Raw genomic sequence first — 26,046 nt, forward strand, 5'->3', positions numbered from 1 at the left:
AGCTATGATATAATCCTCCTACGAGTCTATCTGTACGCTCAGCTCATCTGCCTTATTCCCCAGGCTCCTTGCATTAAAATATATTCCATCTCATAGAATTTACAGTGCAGGAGACCATTTGGCCCATCGAGTCTGTACTGGCTCTTAGGAACGAGCACTCCACTTAAGCCCATGCCTCCACCCTATCCCCATAACCCAGCAACCCCACCTAACCTTTTTTGGACATTAAGGGTAATTCATCATCGCCAATCCACCTATCTGCACATCTTTGGACTGTGGGAGGAAACTGGAGCACCCGGAGGAAACCCACGCACACACGGGGAGAATGTGCAGACTCCACACAGACGTTGACCCAAGCTGGGAATCGAACCTGGGATCCTGGAGCTGTGAAACAATTGTGCTAACCACCGTGCTATCGTGCTGCCCAAGATTGCTTTTCTAACTGACGTTTCCTCTGCCTTTCATGCTCACTGACCGGCACTTTAACTTCTAATTCCATCTCAGCTTCTCTCCACTCTGAACTACTGGTCAGGATCCCATCCCCTGTCTATTTAGTTTAAATCCACCCTAACAGCACTAACAAACCTCCCTGTGAGAATGTTGGTCCCATTCCTGTTCAGATGTAACCCACCAACTTGTGCAGGTCCCACATCTCCCCAAAATGGTCCTAATGCCCCAGGAATCAAAAACCCTCACTCCTCCACCATCTCTGCAATCACACTCATCTGCTCTATTCTCTGTTCCAATACCCACTATTGCATGGCACTGGAAGTCCTGCTTTTCAATTTCCTACCTAATGTCTGTTTATAGGACCTAATTTCTCTTTCTCATGTCATTGGTCCCAACATGGACCACGACCTCTGGCTGCCCTGCAGCAGTTCTGTGATTGACCCTGGCACCTGGGAGGCAACACATTATCCTGGAGTCACATCCACGGCTAAGAGGTGCCTGCCTACTCCACTCACTAATGAATTCCAAACGATTATTGCCCTTCCACACATCTTCCCCCCCACTCCCCCAGCAGTTGGACCACCCACAGTTCCATAGCCTTGGCTCTGGTTGGCCTCCACAGAGTAACCATCACTCTCACCATTTTTCAGCTGAAAAACAGTTTGCGAGCAGCATGCACCTAGGCGATTCCCTGCCCAGTCCCCTTCCTCTGTCTGGGGGTCACCCATTCCTTCTCTGCCTGAACTTCCTTAAGGTACAGGGTGACCACATCATGAAACATGCTTGCTACAAACCTCACAGCTTCATAAATGCACAATAGTGCCCCAGCTGAAGTAATTCTACAACTTTTGTACTCCACTGGCCAGCCAACAATTTCCTTTTTTTAGCTACATGAGAGAATGTATACGAAGAAAAGAACACAAACTCAGCAGTTTGCTTTGTTGCTGATCCCCCAGGCCAAAAAGAGATTTTCATCTATTCAGCATCAGGCCTTCCAAATGCCCCAGAGAACCGTACACAGATTTAATTATCCAAAGCAGTTTGGAGATAAAGTGGCAACTGTTTTATGCACAGCAAGGTTCCACAAACTACAGCAAGGACTTCTAAAAACTGCAGTTAGCAGCCACTCTCCTGAAAGAACACTTGACAAATGTGGATTTCATTTCCACTATTGACCTCGTTGAAAATAGCACCAAAAGCTCAACTTTGCAAGTGAGTCTGTGCGTACAGTCCCACCAGCTGTAAAGTATGCTCCGAGCTAACCGGTGACAACACTTATTCAGTTACTTGTCACCACTGCCCCATCCAGCATCTAAGTGGACTAACATATCTTCCAGGAGTACAGTCCAAACAGAGCAACAGTCTGCACTTTGAAACATTTAAAAACATTGAATCCTACATAGCGTGTGTTTAAACTGAACCCTGCATCACAGAAAACACTTCAACATGTAATCAACAGAAACCTTAAAAGGCAACAACCTACAATCAAATCTTTCCTCTCTGGCAGTCTTTAAAGCCAGAAAACAACAAGATCATGTTGAGCAGCTATTCAATTATGAATTCAGCCAGGCTATGCCATCTATGAGAAGGAAAATCACAAATGCACAAAATTACCAACCATAAGCAGTGGGCATTATAATTTAATTTTAAAGTTTTTGAACCATTACTGGTCTCCATTCCTATCTTTTTCCTCCATTTCTAATCAGATAGTCTAACCTGTCAGGGTCCTCGGTCTTTTGCATGTTGAAGAGAAGCGAGGGAACAATCTTATCCATATGCTGAGGTTCCCATATTATCGTCTGTAGCTCATCGTTGACCGTTTTCCGTACAACTCCTTGAATACCCTTGATGCCTGCAATCCTGATCCTGCCAAGAACAAACATTATGCCTGTTAGCAGTGACCATCCACAATTTCAGAATACAGATATATTTAATCAAAATATTCTTTGGAATTTCTACATTTAGAATGTCAATTGAAAGTAGAAACAACAAACTGTTGCACTTACAGATATTAGATTATTATAGACCATTTTATAAAAGGTTTTGTATAACTGTTCAGAACAGCTTGAAGACCACAAATCAGATTACCAGGCTGCCAGACTTTAAAATTTGCATGTGTGTTGGGGGGCATTTTGTGATACGGGACTATGCTATAAATTATCGATGGCCCTGTAATAACATTTGTGCTCCTATATTACTTTTGAATAGTTCTGATGAAACACAAGGTACTCATTGGCTTAGATGCCTGATTAAAAGAGGCAATGTGTAGAAATAGAGAGTGTATACACAATGCTGTTAATATCAGAAAAGACACAAAATGGCTGAACAAGCCACATTCCCTGTAAACTGTCTCATGAGAACCAACTGTGGGTATGTATAGGGAGTATCCCAACAGCCGCTGATAACAGTTTCACAGAACAAAACATGCAATGTACCCTTGATAAAGCTCAAGGACTCCAGTTGGAGACAGGACATCATTGTTAGTTTTGAATGACTTCTGTATGAAGTTAGGGGCGGGTAAGACAACACCCACTTTAACCATATGAGAGATAACTGGGATGCTAGGAAAATTGATTGATTGCATGTAATAAGAGTGACACGAATATAGTTGATTGAATGTATATAAATGAGAATACAACTAATTCCACCCCTTGAATCTGTATAGTAACCTGTGTGAGCCTTAGCTCAAGTGAGAAAAGGTGCTGTCAAAGGCTGTGGAGTCCAAGGCCTTCTCTCCCAGAATTCTGACATAATAAACTGCTTTTTTTTTTTAAAAACTTATACTCAGGCCTTCGTGTGAATATTTTCACCTCTAACATTTGGCGTAGTCTGGCGGGATGTTGCTAAGCCGGACGCCGCTCGAGCACCGGTGGACAAGGCGAGTAGTCAAACCTTTAACTGCCAGAAATTAAGAGTCACACAGCGAGGCGGACGGACGGCGAAGCAACATCCAACAAATCTGGTATCAGGGCCAAGTGAGTAAAAGACTCAGTTTAAAATTTCTTTTTTTGGTTTTGTTTTGTTGGTCCACTATACCATCTTCTTTAGTACTAATTGGCTGCTCGAGGACCCATGCTGAGCCTGAATTAAGGGGGCAATTGAGCTCTCACGTAACGGCCAGAGTTAGTTGGGAATCTGAGACGCACAGACTGTTGAGTGTTAACGGTCGCGGAATTTGCCGTGATATTGCCAAGCCAGGACCACCACCGTACAGGAGTGGACGAAAGGTAAAAGCCTCTGAGTACAGTCGCCTAGGCACACCGGATACGTGGGTGATAGAGACGACACAGTTAACACATAATGGAAAAGAAAAGAGAGGAACAAGGCTACTTTTCTGGGGTCCCCAGGGATCCATGAGTCTGGTGTTCAGGTAAGAGCAAAATACTCTGGTACAAAAAAAAACAATGATCAAAGATGGGTGGGATCCCAAGGCAGCCTCTGTGGAACAGAGAAAATGGTGAGAAACACAGAAGCAAGATAAGACAAATAAAGCAGGAGTCATCTTTGTTCACCAGTTAGAAGAACAAATGACAGAAATTAAGCCTTCACACCGTTTGGAAAACAGGCTAGTTTAAAGGAATTGAGCTCTCACTCTCCACATTCACAACAAATCATTTCAAGCATAGCAATAAAGCGAGAAAAGATAGCAGCAGTACAGATTGTGCAAACTGGCAAAGAATCACAGGAAACTGCTACAATTATGGCTAAGGACTGTCCTGGAATGTCTCAAGGAGAGGGAAAGAAACAGGCTCCCTGGGAATGGACATTTTAAATTAACTAAAAGTTTAGACATGTCCAAAGGAAAAGAAAGGAAAAAAATCAAATAAAGTAAAAATCCTAAAGATCAGAAAGGGGCTGAAACGCTCAATCAGCTTTTTGTTCAGAAATATCAGAGGGTGACAAATCCCCCTCCCAAAACAAAACAAAATGGGGAGTAAAGTCAATACAAGATTAAGGTTAGAAATTTAACAATGGATTCTTGTCTAGAATAACTTCAGATAGTTTCAAGCCGTCCAGATAAACCCAGCAGTAATTCAATTCATTTGAATCAAAAAAAACACCCAGTAATATCTCTTTCAAACACTGGTTAAATAGCGAACATTGAAAATTGAATTCAGTTTTTAGAACAAGAACGAACTTTGAGTAACATTAAAGGAAAGAATGAATAAATAATGTTTGAGATCACGTAACAAACACAAATAGCATCATTCCAAGTTCTCCGCCTCCTTCGATTCTGTACAAAAATTTAACCATTTCAGCAAGCAGGTCATCTGCACAAAGAAATATTTGTCTCCAAGAATAGCTAATGCCTGTAAAATTAATCAGTGGAAATTGACTTTAATGGAATAACACAGATAAAGTTTTATGACGAAGGAGAATGGAAGATTTTGTTCAGTATTTTAATTAAGCGATTGTGAAATTGCTGTGTCTTTGAGAATCTGTAGCCATGAGAGGGAGCTAACAGTTAATTCTGATATTTGCGACCTGTGAGAATGTGTGTGTTTGGTCTGTGAATGTTAATATCTCTCAACTAAGATTTATCTTCTGAGAAGTAACCTTGAGTTTATAATTTGCAACTTTAGAATAGGCTCCAGAAGGATTTTTACCTAACTTATTTTGGTGTGTCGTCTGACATTGTGATTTAAAGATCATAGTTTGAGTGTAGTTAACAAATTTTTCTTTTCAAAGGTTATCATTGACATTTCCAGGGTAATTTTGATACACGAGGAATTTTAATCAGGGTACAAAATAACGCATGTAAGAATAAGAAAATATTAGTTTTATGGTGTTCATTGGAAGTTAGGATAGTTGAAATACATATGACAGTTGAAGTACATATGACATATGACCTACCCGGTGTTTCATTAGTTCAGAGTTAAAGCTTCCCTGACACAAAGCAGATGTATTAATTCTGAGATTGCAGAATTAAGTGTAAAGGACAGATGGGTAAATAAAATATGTCCATGTTCATGTTTCTTGTTTAAACAAAAGGGTGGTGACAAAATGACGTCTGGTAGAGAACTCTGGTAGAAAACCAGGATACAGCGCAAAATTGGTCAAGTCATATATTCAATGAGTTGTGTTTGATATTTTAAAATAAATGTTTTGCATTAGCTTGGAAATTAAAACTTCAGACAATGTGGAAGCTGGTTTTTGAAAGAAAAAACACACAACTCTGAATATCTGCAGTGGCAGATATTTAAGGAGATATTTCATAACACTCAGCAAAGATGCATTCCAGTGAGAAAGACTGGCTTTAGGAGAAAGTGCCATCTGCGACTAAGGAAGTTAATTATATCTTTACATTGAAAGAAAAAACATACAATTCTGCAGTCAGAACATTGGACGGAATTTTAAAATTGCAAAGAATTGCTACAAACATAATGAGGTTGGGAGAAATGAATGAGAGAGAGAAAGCTAGTTAGAAATACAAAAATAAAAAGAAAGAGTTACTATATCTATTGAAAAATTGAGTAACTAAAGTAAATATTGGTCCTCTGCATCTGAGGAATTGCTAATGGATAACAAGGAAATGGTGGAAACATTGACAGGTGTTTTGTGCCTGCCTTCACTATAGAATACTTGGAAAACTTCAAAGGTTGAAAAGTAAGAGATGAACGAGAAAGTCAAAGTTGCCTTGGTCCCAGGTGACCGAGGCTGCTCTCCACTTTTAGAGGTGGTGACTTAAGCTGAAAGTCACCACACCTCAGGTGACGGGAAGGTTGAGAACAACATCAGCCAGTATGGGAATCGAACCCGTGCTGTTGGTATTGCTCCACATCATTAACCAGCCATCCAATCGAGCTAGAGGGAGGAATTTCAAACCATCACCAGGGAAAAAGTGCTGGGAAAAATATTAGACAAAGGCGGCATTATAGACAAAGGTGACACATCATAGGTTAGTACACAAGAAAAGAGCATGGTGTCGGGGGGTATCATATTAGCATGGATAAAGGATTGGTTAACTAACAGGCGCAAAGAGTAAAGAAAGTGGTCTTTTTCAGGTTAGCAAGGTATAACTAACCTGGTGCCACAGGGACCAGTGTTGCAGTCCCAAATATTTACAGTCCACATCAATGACTTGGATGAATGGACTAAATGTATGATGGCCATAATTGTCAATGACACCAAGATAGGAAACTAATTTGTCAGGAGGCAGAGAGGCTGCAAAGGATTATAAACAGGTTAACTGAGTGGACAGATGGAGCATAATGTGGGAAAATGTGATCTTGCATATTTTGGCAGGAAGGGCAACGTCTTTTCTTAGGTAGCCCCTTGGAGTCGAGGATGACTTCATTCTACATCAAACATGAATTCTTGGGTGAAATCCAATGTGTGACCGACAGTCTCTGTCACAGATGGGGCAGACAGTGATTGGAGGTGCATGGGTGCTTGGGTTGCCACGCGCTCCCTTTGTTGTCGCTCGTCTGCAGCTTGTTCGCGACGATGAAACTGGAGAGGTATTCAAGCTTCTTCCCTGATGCTTTTCTTCCACTTCGAGCAGTCTTGCAACAGGGATTTGCAGGTGTCGGTGGCGATGTCACACATTTTCAAGGAGTTGAACATTTTCTCTATGCTCCTGGAACCTGTTTGCCATGTCGAAGTTTGGAGTGCATGCCTCGGGAGTCTCGTGTCAGGCGTGTGAACGATGTGACCTGCCCAATCAATGCTTCGAAGCTGGGGATATTGGCTTGAACGAGAACACTGACCCAGGTGCATCGATCCTGCCAATGGATTTGCAGGACCTTGTGGAGACAGTAATGGTGGTACTTCTCCAGTGTTTTGACGTGCCTGCTGTACATAATCCATGACTCTGAGCCAGATAGGAGAGTGGGTATCATGATTGCTCTGTACACCATTGAATCAAAATTCCACCAGCACATCTCCTGTCCCACCAGGGGCGACAACACTCTTGACCACTGCTTCTCAAAAATCAAGGGCGCCTACCATTCCATCCCCCGACCGCACTTTGGGAAATCAGACCATAAGACGGTGCTCCTTCTCCCGGCATACAAGCAGAAACTCAAGCGGGAGAATCCAGCTAAGAAGGTCGTGCAGTGCTGGTCCAAGGAAACAGAAGAGTTCTTACGTGCCTGCTTAGAGACAGTGGGCTGGTCCATATTTAAGAACGACGCAACCAACTTAAATGAGTATGCCACCACCGTCACAGATTTCATCAGCAAATGCGTGGACGACTGCGTGCCAAAGAAAGTAGTACGTATGTTCCCCAACCAGAAATCATGGCTCAATTGCGAGATTGACTCCCTACTGAAGGACAGATCTGAGGCGTTCAAGTCAGACGACCATGGCCTATACAAGAAATCCAGGTAAGACCTCTGCAAAACCACCCGAGATGCCAAGAGAGAATATCAAACCAAGCTAGAGTCACAGACAGACTCCCGGCGATTGTGGCAAAGACTATACAACATAACGGGCTACAAAGCGAAGCCGAGCAGCATCTCCGGCAGCAACGCACACCTCCCCTATGAACTCAATGCATTCTATGCTCGGTTCGAGCAGGTAACCAACAATCCGCTGTAGAGTCCCCCAGCAGCCCATAACTCACCCATACCAACCATCACAGCTTCCGAAGTCAGATCGGCCTTCCTGAAAGTGAACCCTCGGAAGGTGACAGGCTCGGACGGGATCCCTGGTCGTGCACTCAGTCTGCGCAGACCAGCTGGTAGAGGTGTTCGTGGACATCTTTAATCTGTCCCTACTCCACTCTGAGATCCCCACCTGCTTCAAGAAGACCACCATCATATCGGTGCCAAAGAAGAACCAGTCAAAGTACCTCAATGACTATCGTCCGCTGGCCCGGACTTCAGTCGTAATGAAGTGCTTCGAGAGATTGATCATGAAGCGCATCATCTCCATACTCCCAGACTTCCTTGATCCACTGCAATTCGCATACCATCGCAACCGGTCGACAGCAGACGCCATTTCCCTTGCCCTATACTCATCCCTAGAGCATCTCGACAACAAGACTCCTACATCAGACTCCTATTTATTGACTACAGCTCCGCCTTCAACACCATAATCCCAGTCAAGCTCATATCAGCGAGAGATCTGAACTTGGACCTTTACTTTTATAGGGCCCAGGGGCTTCCCGCCTCCTGGGGCAGCCCTTGACCCGGAGTCCCAAGTGATTGGATTCTGTCCCCAGTCTCTGGGGTCGATGTGTCCAATGGTGAGGCGATTCCTCGATCGGGGGGTGGTCACTCACCTGCCTTTGTTTCAGCCACTGCAGGCGACGACAGGTCTGGCCCGGTATTCAATTGCTAATATGTTGCAATTGTTCCTGGGGATAGGCGATTTAACTGTGGATGTCGGAGTAGATTAGGTGTAAACAGTCCTGAATGAAACTGCGGATACCTGGGTTGATGGGCTGTTGATAGCCCGGAGTATCGATCTGGGCTACGTTCCCAGAGCTGAAGCTGCAAACCTGTCTGCAGCTGCCTGCTTGTGTCTTCTTGGCTGCTTTTCCCAGCAGTCTTTCGGGTTAGCCGTTTTAAACTGGGTTTTGGCCAGATTAATCGGAACGCAGCCATTTTACATGGCTAAACACCGACTCAAGAGATACACCACTAGTCACCGGCTGCCATCCTGAAAAAGACCCCTTTATCCCCACTCTCTGCCTTCTGCCAGTCAACCAATCCTCTATCCATGGCAGGATTTTACCCTGAACACCAAGGGCTCTTAACTTATTTAACAGTCTCCTATGCGACACCTTGTCAAAGGCCTCTGGAAATCTAAATAAATCTCGTCCACTGGTTCGCCTTTGACTCCATCTCCCATCTTAGATCCCATTGACTTGAACTTTGCTAGGTCTCCTTGATGTCAAACTCCGTCATATGCTGCCTTGGTTCAAGGGCAGTCACTCTCACCTCATCCTTGGCATTCAGCAGTTAGGTCCATGTTTTAACCAAGACTGTAATAAGTCCTGGAGCCAAGAGCCCTGATGAGAATCCTCAGTGAGCAGGTTATTAATATACAAGTATCACTTTGTATAAGTGTGATTGACACCTCCCATCACCTTGATGATCATAGAGAGTAGACAGGCAACAATTGTCTGGATTGGATTTGTCCTGTTTTTTGTGCATCCGGCATACTTTGGCAATGTTCCACACTGTTGGATAGATGCCAGTGCTGTAGCTGTACTGGAAAGACCTGGCATAGGACAAGTCTCGTTCTGGAGTACAGGCCTTTATTACTATCGTCGAAATGCAGAGCAGCCCATAGTATTTGCCTTCAGCTAAATACCAAAAATCTTAGAGCATACAGATTTATACATTCACTTTGGAACTACTATGCAATATGAATATCTTTGATAGTTATCCAATACTTAAGACTTAATACCTTTTGGTATTTAAAAATTTTAAACAATCATGGATGAAACAGTAGATCATGATGTGATACAAAAGCCAAATGTTGGATGCTGGAAATCTGAAACAAAAACAGAAAATGCCGGAAATACCCAGCAGATCTGGCAACATCTGTGAGGGAGAAACAGAGTTAACGTTTCAAGTTGGTGACCTTACATTCATACTTGCTGAACATTTCCAGGTTATGATGTGAATTGCAATTACTTTTGCAGGCATCTGACTATCAACTTGCAAATTAAACACCTAGAGCTACAGAACAGACTTTACATATATTAAATGTACTGTGAGATGTACTAAAATAGAAACATTGTGCCACTGAAACACAGCTTGCGTCATCAGAATACTTTTCTGCATTAATTAGCACATTGTTCAAGGGATTAAATTAGCACCCTTCCTTGACACAAAAATCTCAAGTTTTAAGGTTTTTTATTTTTAAAATCTGAGAACTGCAGCTCTTGATGTCAGTTGTGTGAAGGCGTTGTGAAAACCTATCTATATCAATCTGATCAAGATTCATTTGCATTAGAAAACCATCTGTACCGACAAAGACTGGAAAAATCTATTTGGATATTTTTCTGTTCTCTGTGCATCAAAACAATGTTATGCAGCACAGTATAATATCGGAAAGTGATTCAAGGGAAAATGTTTTATAATATTTCCCGTATCAAATGACATGCACAACAGAATCACCTAAATCAAGACTAGCCTCGTGTACTCACTTAGTTCTGCTTTCCAGATCATCAATATAAGAATGGCACATTGCACTGAACTGAGACACAAAGAAGTCATAGCGCCTGTGATATGAAGCAGTGTCTTCCTCAATGTTTGCAAACTTGACAAACTAGGAAAGATGACAAAAACAATTACTCAGATAGGCATTTTCGCAAATTGTAAAAATTCAATTTTCAGTTAAGTGTTTAATGGAGTTGTTGGTTGGCTGGACAATCCGGATCACTGAAGGACCGAGAAGGTTAGATTGTCACTTGGGATTCTTGCAATTTAACTCCAGATAAACTTACACACCAATGTCCGAAGAGTTCGTCTGCCCCAAGCTGGACAAGTAATGGGACTCATTAATGTCCTGAGCAGTTAGTATGCATGGTCCTAACGGATTGAAGCTCAATTTACCCATCCACAGAGTTGGGAACTCCAAATTATAGCTCTTTTAATAATATTCATGTTTTCTCGGCTTCGAGAACATAACTACGGGTGAGAATGCACAGATGGAGAAATGGCAAATTTTTTTAAAGTGCAGCACTTGAATAATGTAATGGATGATACAACCTTATAAAAATGAATACTTGAATTATTTTTTACAAATATACGCAGCACACTAGCTACTACTTGTATCTGTTGTTTTTTTTTAAATCTATTATGTTCCCAAAGAAAAATTGATTTAAAATGAAATCAAAAATTTTCATATCAAAATAAACATTGGGGAAATTTCCATTCACGGCTGTGAAAGATGGAAGAGAAATATTTATCCATCGCTTATAAAATTACATATTTTCACTTGATGTTTTATCAGCTGCAATTTCAATGCATGGCAGAAGCCTCTATAATAAAGCATTTCTGCATTATGATCCTGACATAAATTAGCTCAGTTTCATTCCTGGAGTGCATTTGTTATACTAGTTATATTTTAATCAATTATTATTTTGTATGGTTAACATGTTAAATATAAAGCAATAATCCCCAGAGATAATGTGCCTAATGTGGGCACATTTATTTCAAATAGCATGTTTAACATTGGAATAATGCCAAAGGTGGCACATTTTCCAACCATTCAGAAGTGGTAATTCTGCAAAAATAGTGCCGCTTTATGATGGATGGCATTAATTAACATTTTTCTGGAAACGTTGTAATTTTGTCTGCAATTTTCTTTTTTTATTGATCCTCAACCTCATATGCCTGGATTTCCATACAGTCCATTTGTGTAATCCAAATCTATTGATCTTAAGCAAAAGCATCATTGCTTTTGAAGTGAGAAAGCCACTTGTGTGTGTGTTGGAAAAAGGTCAACTAAAAATCTTTTCCACTTCCATAGATTACTTAAACAAAGGTGGGACAAAATTTCTGCACTTCCATGTCATTGCTGCTACAAGGTTACTAAGTAGTCTGTATGCTACGTACTCACTCCACCTCTTTATTTTCTTGAGCTGGCTGATTTAGAATTCATTTAAATATCAGACTCTATTAGTTGAAGGTGCCTGATGCTATTTCTCAGTCATCCCAAAACATGCCCGCACCAAAAGAAAATTGCCAATGACAAAATTAAGATTAAAGGTATTTTGTTAGGCAAGGGTACGGAGGGATATGAAACCAAGTCAGGTAAATAAAGCTAAGATACAGATCAACTTGAGAGCTGAAATAAACAGGAATACATCAATGTTCCTATAGGGTAGGGGAACGAGATGAATTGGATAACTCAAAAAGCTAAGGCAGACAACAGATAGGCTGTTTATGATTTCATGAGAAAACAGGAATGAAAGATCTGTGGTCAATGGCATTACACAAGGAAACAACAGAAATAATAAGTCTCCCACTAAAGTCACAAGGGTTGGAAGAACAAAGAAAATAAGCAATCTAAACAGCTGACTTGTAAAGCAGAACAAGGTCAGCAGCGCAGGTTCAATTCCAGTACCGGCCTCCCCGAACAGGTGCCGGAATGTGGCAACTAGGGGCTTTTCACAGTAACTTCATTGAAGCCTACTTGTGACAATAAGCGATTATTATTATACACAGCTGGTAGCATCAGAACCATGAAGTGGACGCAACCTTTACTGGGTGCTGAAAGTCAATTATTCGGGAGACATTTGTTCCCCAGTTATGGAATAAAAAGATGATTTGGCACATTGAGTTTCACAAAAGCTTAAGAAAAACTGAAAATACTTTTATATAATGGTTTCAGCATCATCCTCAATGCCATCTGCAATGGATACTTTTAGTTGCAAGTGGGAAAAGAGCTAAACTGTTTAGGTAGCCCATGATCTATATCAAAGTTAAATAAACATGCCTGCCCACACTACTTACTGAATTAGAGCCAAGAATTTGAAGCTCAGGTTCTCCAGATTCCAATAGTTTGGCCACCATTTGAAGGAAGCTTTCAACGAAGAGGTTAATGCTTTGCGAATGACAAGCCATCAAAAGCTGATCCAATGCCTCCATTGCAATGAAAACGTACCTACGGGCAACAAATTGACCAACTCCATTACTTATAACAAATCAGACCTTTTTGCCCCCCCCCCCCGTTCCACTCTGCCACGCCGCCTCCCTTACGGTGTCCAATTTTGGCCATCTTGTTTAGGAAAGCCATGGAAAGTGTGAAGAGGAGATTTGCTGATATTCAGGTTGAGGAACTTTAGTTATGTGGAGATACTACAGAGAAAACAGCGTTTTTCTCCTCAACAGAAGCAAAAAAAAAAACAAATCTTACATTCACAGCTGTTTATTGTTTACATAAGGTCAACAAGGGAGAACTAAGGGCGGCATGTGGCACAGTGGTTAGCACTGGGACTACGGCGCTGAGGACCCGGGTTCGAACCCTGGCCATGGGTCACTGTCTGTATTGAGTTTGCACATTCTTCCCATGTCTGCATCGGTTTCACCCCCACAACCCAAAAATGTGCAGGTTAGGCGGATTGGCCATGCTAAATTGACCCTTAGTTGGGAAAAAAATAATTGGGTACTCTTAAAATGTATTAAAAAACAGGGGAGAACTGTTTTCTGATCAAAGCCTGGAGACTATAATGGCAGAAAATGCTGGAAATACTAAAGTCAGCCAGCATCTCTGCAGTAAGAAACAAAGTTTTGAGTAGGTGATCGTTCATCAGAACTGGGAATGTTAGAGATGCAACCAGTTTTAAGCAAATAGATGGACAGGGAAGATGGCTGTAGGGAGGGAGTGCTGATGGGAAGAAAAACAATGCTGAACACCTCTGGTACTGTAGAAGGCAGGAGATATTAAACAGCGCAACAAATAATAAAATCACAGAATCTCTACAGTGCAGGAGGCCATTCGGCCCATCAAGTCTGCATCGACCCGCTGGAATGAAGCACTGTACCAATGTCCACCTGCCCTATCCCCGTAACCCCATAACCTAACCTGCACATCCATGGACACGGAGCAGTAATTTTGCATGGCTAATCCATCTAACCGGCACATCTTTGGGACTGTGGGAGTAAACCGGAGCACCCAACGGAAACCCACATAGACACGGGGTGAACGTACGAACTCCACATAGTCACCCAAGGCCGGAATTGAACCTAGGAACCTGCCGCCGTGAGGCAACAGTGCTAACTACTGTGCCACCGTGTCGCCCGGAGGTGAGGCAAATGGGGATGGTAATTGGACTAGGATAAAAAACAAAAATTGGGTCGACTAGAACAGCCATTTCAGGCCAGCAACCTGGAAACTGTTAATGGCGAAAGGCAATTTGCTTCTGTAAATTTCCTGATGAAAGGTGTTACAATCCCAGCTGGATGTCACTACTGGTCAAGTCAGATGCCAAGGTGGAACCGGTATAGGTCCTAACTTTTATTTTTTTGTGTAGATACGTGGAAGATAGCTACTTAACAGTCACAGGAGTCAGCTGATGAACTTTTAACAGAAGAATAACTCATTAAGCAAAAGGTGAACTATAATTCACCCTAACTATACTTTTACAGATATATATTGATTTATAAGGAGAACACAAGTTACAAAATATCTTATACTTTACTGTTCAAAGTACAGTCAATGTAAACCGATAGGCAAACTGTGGTCAGACGCACCCCACTCTGAACCCAAGTGGCAGATGCCACCCAAAACAACTTCATTAGATTTCTCATCCATTCTCCCCCAATGCTTTTGGTCTCACTGGAACTCTGTCATCCACACAAGGGTTTCCAATCTCTGCTCTCAAAGAACACACCTTGGAATCTTCTCCCAAATTACGCTTTCTCGCAGATCCTTCACCAAGGATCCACTTCCAGGGTTTCAGCCTCTCCTTGCAATGTTCCACTGCCCTGGATTGCAGGCACATTCAAGCTTTGCTGTCCCCACATGCTCTCAAGTAGTCAATTGTACCAACACAATACCATTACCTTACAGGCCTGTTGTAAGGAGTCATCAACTATTGGCAGTCTCCTCGGATCTTCTGGCTTTTTGCAATCCTGCTTCACTTTACATTTGTTTCCTGCCGCTCTGTCTCTTTAATTCAGAATCTTTTCATCTGCTACGTATTTTCACTTCACTGAATAGGACCTGTTTTACGGATTTCTGTTCCTTGACATCACTGACCTCCTGGAACTTTCTCCTGTTCCATTCCCTGGTTTTTGTGATCTCTGTAGGCCGCTGATTGCTAGGCAACAGCCCAAGTTTCTATTCCATGTTAGCATTAGTCGTAAAAGCCTCATTAAATGCAGGTGTCTAAACAAACCCACAGATACACAAGCAACTTTTTAAAAAATGAAACTGAAACCTCTACTTATACCATTAACAAATTGAAATACAAATTTGTGGATCCATAGTTATAATATTCCAAAATTCCCTGGATCTGGGAACGATTCCAGTGTATTGAAAAATGCTAATTAAAAAAGGAAGGGAGGCGGAAAGTAGGAAACTATAAACCAGTTAGTTTAACATCTGTCGTTGGGAAATTTGTTAGAAACATTATTAAGGAATTAATAACAGGACATTTGGAGCATGGTTTTATGAAGGATAAATAGTGTTTGACTACTTTTCTAGAAGTTCATCGAAGATGCAACAAACCAAGTTGATAATGGACATCCTGTAGATGCAGTATATCTAGACTTCCAGAAGGCATTTGATAAGGTACCGCAAAAAGGTTAATACGCAAGGTAAGATCACATGGGATTAGGAATAATTTATTAGCTTTGATATAAGACTGGCTAACCACCAGAAGGCAGAGAGCCGGGATAAATGGGTCTTTTTCTGGTTGGCAAGATGTAACCGGTGGGGTGTCAGGGTTTGGTCCTCGGACCCCAACTATTTACAATGTATACTAATGACTTGGATGCAGGGATAGAAGGTACCATCACCAAATTTGCAGATTACACTAAAATAGGCGGGATAGTAAGTTGCAATGAGGAAATAATACATTTACAAATGGATATAGATAGGCTAGGTGAGTGGGCTTAAATTTGGCAGGTGGAGTTAACATGGATAAGTGTGAAGTTTCGGTCAGAAAAACATAAAGATGACTTGTTTCCGAAATGGAGAGAAACATCAGAGTGCTTTGGTGCAGAGGGATCAGAGTATCCTCGTGCATGAATCTCAGAAAACTAGTATGCAGTTCAGCAGGTAATAAGGAAGGCAAATTAAATTTTGGCCTTTATAGCTAAAGGAATAGAGCATAAAAGCAGGGATGTGTTGCTGCAACTGCATAGGCACTGGTGGGACAGCACCTGGAGTACTGTGTGCATATTTTGTGCCCTTATTTGAGGGGGATGTAGTTGCATTACTGGTAGTCCAGAGGAGGTTCACTAGATTGATTCCAGAGATGGAAGGGTTGGTCTTATTAAGAGAAATTGAGAAGTTTAGGTCTATACTCTCGAGTTTAGAAGAGCGAGGGGAGATCTAATTGAGATATACAAGATGATAAACTATATTAACAAAAGTAGACATAGAGCAGATGCTTCCTCTTGTGGGGCAATCTAGAACAAGAGGTCATAGTTTTAGGATAAGGGATAACAAATTTACAACAGAGATGAGGAGAAATTACTTCTCTCAAAGGATCTGTGGAATTCCCAGAGTGCAGTGAACGCTGGGACTGGAGCAAATTTAGGAGATAGAGAGATTTTTAACTCATAATGGGTTGAAAGGTTATGTAGAACAGACAAGAAGGTGGAGTTGAGGCCGAGTGGAGATCAGCCATGATCATATTGAATGGCAGAATGGGCTGGAGGAGCTGAATTGGCTACTCCTGCTCCTAGTTCTTATGTACTTAAAACTTGATCTATTTCTAACAAAGGTCATCAACCTCAAACATGAATTTGGTTTCTTTCTCCAGAGATGTTGATGACTTCCATCGATACACTCAAAGTATATTAAAAAAAGCAAACAATGGTCCCACTGAAAGATCCAAATACGCCAGAGCATCAATTGGGATGATAGAACAGTTACAACGCAGAAGGCGGTCATTTGGCCAGTCATGCAACTTCACTAGTCCCATTCCCCACAGCCTTGATAATTCTCTAACTTCAAGTGCTTATCAAATTCCCCTTTGAAAATCATCAGATCTGCTTCTACCACATTCTTCAGACAGTTCATTCCAGATTAACTATTCACTGAATAAAAAATGTTCTTTTCTCATTGCAGATTATTTGGTTATTCACATGATATTGTTTTTCTCGATTCTCCAAATGTGAGCAGTTTCTCGCTACAGACTCTTTTTAGACCCCTCATGAATTTGAACACAGTTGTCATATCTCCTTTCAGCCTTCGCTTTTCGGAAACAGCCCCAGCTTCTCTAGTTCATCCATATAATCAAAATCCTTCTGGAACCATTCTTGTCGATCTTTCCTGTACCTTCTCCATAGTTTCCACATCCATCTTAAAGTAAATGCCCAGAATTGGACATAATACTCCAGTTCAGGCTGAACAAGTGTTTTAGAAAAGTTCAAAATAACTTCCGTATTTTTGTACTCTATGCCTCTAGTATAAAAATGAAGAACCCAGTTGCCTTTTTAATCACCCTCTTAAACTGCCCTGGCACTTCCAAAAATGTATGCACATACGCCTCCAGGTCTCTCCATTCCTGCACCTTTTTTAAAATTACACCCTTAATCTAGGTTACCTCGCCTTGTTCTTCCGGCCAAAATTAATCAGTTCACATTTTTCTGCACTATATTTCATCTGTCTGCCTCTTCCATCAATCAGCCTACATCCTGAAGTCCACCAAAAGCCTCATAACAGTTCACAATACTTCAGTTTTGGGTCATCTGCAAATTTTGAAATTGCATTGTCTAGATCATTAATACAAAGTGCCAGTGAGGTCACAAATTGATTGAGGTATATAAAATTATGAGGGGCATAGTTGGGCAGATAGGAAGGAACTTTTCCCTTTAGCAGAGGGGTCAATAACCAGGGAGTATAGATCGAGGATGAGGAGCAGAAGGTTTAAAGGGAACAAGAGGAAATACTTATTGACAAAATTGAGACATGTGGACTCCGTGGGCCAGTGTGCAATTGATTTAAAAATGGCTTCATGATAGAAAACAGTAAGTTGTGGTAAATGGTTTTTTTTTGAACTGGATGTTGGTAGACAGTAGTGTTCCCCAAGGGTCAGTGCTAGGAACACCAAGAGGAGCTATAATAATAATCTTTATTGTCACAAGTAGGCTTACATTAACACTGCAATGAAGTTATTGTGAAAATCCCCTAGTCGCCACATTCCGGCGCCTGTTCAGGTACACGGAGAGAGAATTCAGAATGTCCAAATTACCCAACAGCACGTCTTTCGGGACTTGTGGGAGGAAACCAGAGACTCAAATATGCAGTTTACCTACTGGACAGGATCACACAACAGAATCTGCTCAACAGCTGCGCAGGAGAGTCCATGGCAGGACAGAGCAGTGCTAGTGTTTTCTCTGCACACAGCTCCAGGGCCTCTGGTTAACAGCCACTCGGATTCAAAGCAGTATAAAGATGATTTTGAGATATGGTTTTGTCACTCATGAGGACCTCCATGTGCGAGGTTGTATTTTCCATTTTCACAAAGATGAAGAGGGCACAAAGGAACTGGCTGAATTCTGCACCTGATATGCGCATTGTCCACTCCCCCTCTGCACCTGATTCAAGAGAGATTGTGAGGACCAAGTAGGCTCTCATTTCAAATTAATGGTAAGCAAACGTGACGTTTGTCATGAAGATCGGCCAGCATGGGTCGTGTGTGGGTTCTGATGGTCGTCTGGTTGGTAAACGTGGGTCCCGGGAAAAAAGTTTGAAAAACACTAGCACAGGGGATCCTGGGCTTCTCTAATAAGAGTACAAAAGTGAAAATGTTATGCTGAACTTAAAGTTCTGGTTAGGCCCCAAATAGAGGTTTTCATTCATAGAATTATAGGAAAATTACAGCACAGAAGGAGGCAATTCAGCCCATCTTGTTCATGCCAGCCCAGGGACATCCAGGTGCCTTTTTACTGAGATTTTGGTATACAAAATAAATATAAATACGAACAAACAATGGGAGGTAAACAAAAGAATAGAAGAGTACTTTTGGAGAGAGGTGAGCACCTTGGAGAGGGTGCAGAGGAGAGAACGGTTCAAGGGATGGAGGCGCAAAAGGTTGTGTTTGAAAAAAAGCACAAATCCTGGGCTGTTCTTTTTTGTGCCATTTAAAAGTAGACAAGAGCTTGGGGAAAAACTCTTCCCTGGTGCATTCTCCATGGCATTGCCTTTACCAATCAGCACTCTTTTCTAATGCAGTATAAATTATTGTGAAATTTAGCATCATTGTAATGCTCCTCTGATGAGTGCATGTAAAGCTTCAACAGCATGTGTCTTTTTATAGCAATGGACAAGTTCTGTACCACACGACTAACTGCGAAGATGGTGAGATCAGGTGCCCAGGGAGTGAGAAGCTCTTAACTTGATTTAATCTCAATAACAAGGTCTTAAAATTAGCCACCTCTCAACATTTTTCTTATACTCTCAAGACACTGAAGCACAGTGCATCAAATCACAGTGTTTTACCCAGTTGAGTATTCAGAGATTGTACATCCTGCAATTGCCTACATTAATTTATTTCTCTTGGTATATATTGAGTTTTTTAAGCTACATAAAATAATTATTTTTCTTGAAGATTAGTGGCGAGATTCTCCGTTCCTGCAGCTAAGCGCTGACTCGAACGGAGAATCTGCGGGAGGTTTTCGTGAAAATAATCAGCACAAACCCCTCACTGATTCCAGTACCAGTGAGGGGCTAGCACCGCCGCGACTGAAACTCCCACATTCCGCTCCATACAACATGGCAGCTGTACGCAGACCCAACCCGCCATCCGCAATCCCACAGCCCACCCCTTGGCCATTCCCCACTCGTCCCCCAGCCCTGGCATGAAGCCCCCCCCCCAGCCAGGGGCACAGATCGCAGCCAAGTGTGGCGGAGCTAGACACAGTCCACAGCCACCACGCTGGGTTCACGATTTGTGTGACCACACTCGTCCCGTGCCGTCGGGAATTCAGCCCATTGGGGGCAGAGCATAGTGGGTGGGGCGGCCGATGAGGCGGCAACGGCATTGCGACTGCGCGCGTCACGATGACGCCATTTTGGAGGCAGAGAATCGCAAACTGGCACCGTCCCCGATTCCACCGTCGGAATCGATTCTCCGCCTGATTACGATTTCGCCGTTGGGCAACGGAGAATCCCGCCCTAGATATTTGTATTGAATTTATGAAAATAAATCAATTTTTAAACAATAAAACTACCTACCCGTATCTATGCCTGACAACATCCCTGCTGAGCCGTTCCGCAAGATATTTCCCTATTCGATCCAGTTTGTCTGGAGCAGAGACTGCATAGAAGGTCAACTTCTCCATGTCAGCTTTCACAAGACCATCCTGATAAAAATAAATAGATTGGTCAACATGGACTTGAAAAGGTTTGCCGTCTAGTCTACATACACCAGATGCTGACCTGGTGTTGTACACATTACCCAAAGCTAAATTAATTAAAAATCCTTTTAATGCTCAAGGTGAGGGTTGCTTCTTGGAAGTAGTGTCTCCACCACGCATTCCCAAAATAGAGTCAATGTCCATGGTCTTGATTGATAAAATACTCAAACCTGAAACGTAGGTAACCAATCATAAACCAACATTATTTACAGTCAGCACTATAAACATCTTTAAATTACATTCGTGAATCAAGTTCTGGTGTCATACATATCTATTTATTTCCAAATGTTTCAGACATGAAAATTACGCTACAAAAAAAAAAAAACCTCGACTCTTTGCATTTTAACCTGTGACCAGGTAAAAACGGATTTTATCTATAAGTCTGCAAAGATTGACCACAGAGCTAATAGTCCAATTCAGCAAAATCCATGTGGTTAACCAATTGAAGATAGCCACACCGTTGGACATTATAATCAACTGAAATCTAGCAATATTTAGGAATAAAACTCCAGCATTAGAGTTCACGCTTCACTGATGCGACATAAGCAATTCCTTTCTCAGGCTGGTCAGTTTAGACCTGGTGCAGGTTAGTACTGCTAGCAATGCTTTGACCACTAGGCAGCACCTCAATTATTAACACATGTATTGATGGAATAATCAAGCGGATTAGAAGCAAAGTTGTCCAAAAAAACGTTTATCCGTCTCAAATGAAACCACATGCAGGAAGCATGTTGACATGCATTTCTTATTTGGTGCACACAGTCCCACTGGTACTTTATTTTCAGGACTGGTTACACATACTTAATTTTAAATCAAACATTCTACATCAAAGAAAAAGGCCAATTAAAGCAATTCTTGGGACAGAGAACACTGTGGGAGATACAAAGAACACAAAGACAGTACAGGCTCAACAATTTCACCTGCGCAGTCAGTTCCTTTTGGAGTCTTTCTTCCATGGTCACTGTCTGCTCCTCAAGAGATTTCCAATTCGCTCAGAGATCCTTCATCTGCTTATTGGAATTTTCTCTACCTGCCATTAAAGTCTGCAGTTGTTCTTCCATACTGCACATCTCACCTTGCACATTCTTCAGATTGTATTGAAGTTCAAAAATTGTATTGCACTTTTCATGAAGGTCCGTTTTATCAGTTTCAGTTGCTAATTTCTGCATTTCAACCAACTGTTCTGGCTCCTCAGTAATTCCTTTTCCTGTTCCAGGCATTTTTCACAATCCTTAATAGAAATTTCTGATTCTTGAAATTCAGCAAGTTTTAATTTTTCATGAGCAACCTCATCCTTTGTACGTGAAAGTTGGTTCTCTACACGGAGCAGTTTTTCCTTAACAGTCTAATTCCTCTGCGATGCTTCAAACTCTCATTTATTTAAAAAATTACTTCTGCCAGTTATTGGAGACTCTTCATCCGTTGGGAACTTCTACCCTCTTTTGAAACTGCTTAACCTTTTCTTGATATTCTAGTTTCTAGATTTCCATATCGGCCATGTCATTTTTCAAAAGATCAATGGTTCACAGCAGGTTTGAGGTATTCAGTGCTTTTCCTACTAGCTCCTCGATCTTCAGCATTGGATTTACATTTTCCAATCTTATTTCCGTCTTTTCTTTTTCTGCTCACAGCAGATCTTTGTCCTTTATTTTGATTCAATGTTGGCCAGGTCTGTATCTGTGAAGTCTTAACTTGTGTAAAGGCCCTTCCTGGTGCTTCCCTTATTTCCCATTTCTTTTATTTTCCCATCATTTTTGATCCATGGATGTTTAATGGACATATTCCTTTAAGTTGAACAGAGAAAGCGACAAGCTCACGTTACAAAATAGTACACTGTGCTAGCTTTCGAACAGCAGAGTTCAGACATTTTGGCACCCAAGGGGTCAGAAGGACTCAGTTCAATTGATTGGCTGGTGGCCAATGAATTGGCCAAAAGGCCGTATTATGCCCGGCAGCAGGCAATGATTGGGACTTACCCAAGTGGGATGGTTTTCAGAGAACCACGGAAAGGACAGTCGGGTCCTGGACGGGTCCAGGGAAGGACCGTTGAGCCTTTCTCTCTCTTTCTCCAGAAAAGCGGCAGAGCTGCAGTATTTCTGAACCTACAGAGAACCTGGATGAATCTACAGTGAAAACCATTACAGACTGAAAGTGGAAACCTCAAACTGAAAGCCTGGACTGAAGGAAGGTATGCTAGAAGACAACCATCTAAAACAAAGACTCTTATCCTTTTACTTTAATCAGTATTTTTACGCCGTTAGTTTTGTGTGTGTGCGCGTGTGTGTGTGTGTGGGGGGGGGGTGCTTGCCAGTGAGGGGGGGGGGGGGTTAAGTGTGTGTGCGGGGGAGTATGTGTGCGGGAGGGGATGTGTGGGGATTGTGTGTGCGTGTGCGCACATGTGCGGTGCGTGCACGTTTGCGGTGTGTGTGCGCGTGGTGTGTGCGAGGGTGTGTATGTATATAGGATTAGGATGGGGGCGGGTTAGGAATTAGATTACAGTTAACCAGTTATATTTGCTGCATATTTAATTATAGTTATTGTTATTAGCAAAATTAATTGTTTTTAAATTTCCAAACCTGGTGACTGTAATTATTCAGCAGCCAAGAGCCAAAGACTTAGGGTGTTTTTCTAAGAATTGGTTAGTAATTCAATGTGTTGAGACTCCGGGTCATGTGGGGGATGGAATTGACCACGCACTCGCCCAGGGGGTTTTAACACATTCAGTTCTGTAATCATGCTGCCCATGACTTTGGTATCTGCTCGGCAACTTGGAAAGCTCTTGCGGCTTATCTTTACAATGCCTTCTCATTTCCAATCAGTTTTTTCTTCAGCCTCTTTCTTGTACCTCGTGGCTTCCTCCTGCAGTATTGAACATTGCCGCGTCTTCTCTGCCAACTGGTGCTTCAGTTCATACAGTGCCATTAAAGTCAATTTTACTGGGGCAGCACGATGGCGCAGTGATTCGCACTGCTGCCTCACGGCACCAAGAACAAGGGTTCGATCCCATCCCCGGGTCACTGTCCATTTTCCCCGTGTCTGCGAGGGTCTCACCCTCACAACCCAAAAAGATGTGCAGGGTAGGTGGATTGGCCACACTAAACTGCTCCTTAATTGGAAAAAAAATGTTTTGCTTCGCTTCGTAATTTTCCAGAGGAATAAGCTTTGGCCTGAGGGACCTTGAAGCATGTGAAGGTGAATACTTCAAAAAGTTTTTATTTTTCATTAAAAAGCTCAATTGCTTTGCCTTGAGTTTTGCGATTCAACAGTGTCTCTCTACTTTTTTCTTCTGTTCTTCCATTCTGTTTAAGACAGTCTTCATTTCTTCAAACTGCTGAAGGAATATGTAATCCTTTTGCATTTGATCTTGGAGGATCATTAACTGTTCTTGCAACTGTGTATATTTTTGGTGATCTCTTGCCAACTCTGTGCACTTCAGTACAGTGCTTTGTCACTACCAATAATTTCAAAAAACTTTCTAGTATTCAACATCTTTTTTCCAAGTATGTACTGATTCTTCAAAGAGTCTTTCGGGGGAGTAACTTCTTGGAGTACTTTTTCTGCCTGTTGTTGAGCCAGGCTGTACTTCTGGTTTGAGTTCTACCAACGCAGCATTGGTAAGAACATTTCCCTGTTGAATAGCTTCATTTTCTTTTTACAGTTTGACTTGCTTTTGGATTACATCAGATAACTTTCCTCCATTCACAGTCATCTGCTCACACAATGCTGCACCAGTAGTGTAGTTCACGTACTGTGTCAGCATTTTCAAAAAGCTGTATTTTTAAGCCTTTCAGCTGCTTGTCTGGCTCTTTTTCCCTCTGCAGGAACTCTTCAGCTCATGAGCGCCATTGCACTGCCACGCCTTGTGACAATCTTGTGTTTTGCTCGAGTATGATCTCCCTAGCCCTGGGTCTCCTGCCCTTTTGGTGCTTTATACTTTTTTGTATAAATAGGTGTGCGCTTGCCAAAACTTAGGAGTTTAAAATACTGGTCAAAGGCTTTTAATATCTCACCAAATGTGGTTGAGGATCCATCTGTACTTTGTCTTATGATTACATTGTCAGCAAATTCACCAAGTACAATAAGGCGATAACTGGCACTTCCCCAGATTTCCTATTTAATCCTGATGTATTCCTGTAAAAACTTTCTCCATTACACCTAATTTTATATCTGGTTTGGCTCAATTTGGTCTGGTGGTTTAAATTTACTATCCACATCCGTTCTTCTTTCAAAATGGTACCACATCAAGCAAACTTTCATCTCTTCTTCCTGTGCTTTTGGGTTTCAGCAGGCTCCAATTTTGATCACTGGCCCAATTCTTTAACTAATTAATTATGCAGGAAATCTTCAAAAAAGCTGTTTGGACCAGGTAATTGTTTTTGTTTTATGCTTAGAAAATTAATAGGAAGGTGCTTTTAGACTCTTACTATTTTAAAATGTTTTTTCAATCATGTGAGCTCAGCTGCCATCTGGTATGGTGCCAACTTTGGAGCATATTGCAGCAGTCCTTCACCTGTGCTGGTGAAGCAATCTATATGCTCTGCCTGATTAGTGCCCTGGACTTTTTCTAAAAAAGGACAAGTTCTGAACTTTGCCCACCCTTACGAGCTGGTTGGATCCTTTGGCACTGTGTTTCATCAGGTTTGGCAACAGTCTCCGTGTGCTCTGGCAGTGTCCCTTAGTTGTAAGGGGGACTTCCTTTTGCCCTTCAACCTCCACATCTGCAGTGGAGCTTCTTTTTTGGTGATCTAAAAAGCGGGGTCTTCAAATTAGGTCAGGTCAGGCTTCAGGTTTCTTTTTAAGATTTTCATGCCTTGACATCCTGGGTTCTTTCTCCATTTGTGAGGTTATGGATTTGTTAATTAGCTGCCTTGGAATTTTGGGATTCGTCCCCTGCTGCCACCATGTCTGTAACGTTGTTTGGTGTCTCACTAATAAGTCTGGAAGTGTGTGTTTGAACATAAAGAGTTTACTGTTAACCCACAACTATAGTCGTACCTCCAGGTATAGCCCTATCTCAGTATCATTCATACTTGGCTTAGACTCTCGCTGCACCATTCTGTCTCCTGTCTATCACGTATCTCTCTACATCATATGGTGGGTGGTTCTGTTTCCCCAGTCCTACATTAACCTTACTAACTCGAACATCCTGGTACTACAGTAAGGATCAAAGATAAGGAACTCGAATAATTATAACTTCATTCTTTTTAAATCCAGTTGAAGTTTTAAATCTTAAACAAGTTTACTTAACCAAATTAATTGAATTATGGCAGGGCGTCGTAAACACATTGTGCGCCATGTAGGAAAGACGCATCATGGCCTGGACAAGAGTTTCAGACCTTGAATGACAGCTGGAGTCACTCCTGTACGTTTCTGGAGGCAGTTTAGGAATACAGGCTCTTAATGTTAAAGCATGACCTCCATTGCAGCATTGTTGTAAGTTTGTAATCGAGAGCAGCTGCCAGCAACAGGGGAAGATTAGAGAATTACTGAAAGTGTATAAAAAACACTGCAGAGATAAACAAGAAGAATTTGGGCCTTTATTCTGTATTCTGGGGAATAAACATGGATTAGGGTAAAAGACGGGCTTCAGATTCAT

General features: G+C 41.9%; 1 protein-coding gene across 6 annotated transcripts in view; it reads right to left on the minus strand.

Moving 5' to 3' along the window:
- Positions 1-26,046, minus strand: part of efr3a (EFR3 homolog A (S. cerevisiae)) — a 235,163-nt gene that overhangs the window by 133,301 nt on the left and 75,816 nt on the right. For 5 of the 6 annotated variants that reach the window (XM_072467858.1, XM_072467857.1, XM_072467854.1 and 2 more), the window contains 4 exons: positions 20,269-20,396; positions 12,870-13,020; positions 10,556-10,677; positions 2,167-2,316 (listed from right to left, as the gene is read on the minus strand). In XM_072467858.1, coding sequence (XP_072323959.1) covers positions 2,167-2,316; positions 10,556-10,677; positions 12,870-13,020; positions 20,269-20,396 — 551 coding nt within the window. The remainder of the gene's footprint in view (positions 1-2,166; positions 2,317-10,555; positions 10,678-12,869; positions 13,021-20,268; positions 20,397-26,046) is intronic. The other variant, XM_072467860.1, reaches the window with a different exon arrangement.

Source organism: Scyliorhinus torazame, chromosome 11, assembly GCF_047496885.1.
Source record: "Scyliorhinus torazame isolate Kashiwa2021f chromosome 11, sScyTor2.1, whole genome shotgun sequence".
Classification (NCBI taxonomy): domain Eukaryota; kingdom Metazoa; phylum Chordata; class Chondrichthyes; order Carcharhiniformes; family Scyliorhinidae; genus Scyliorhinus; species Scyliorhinus torazame.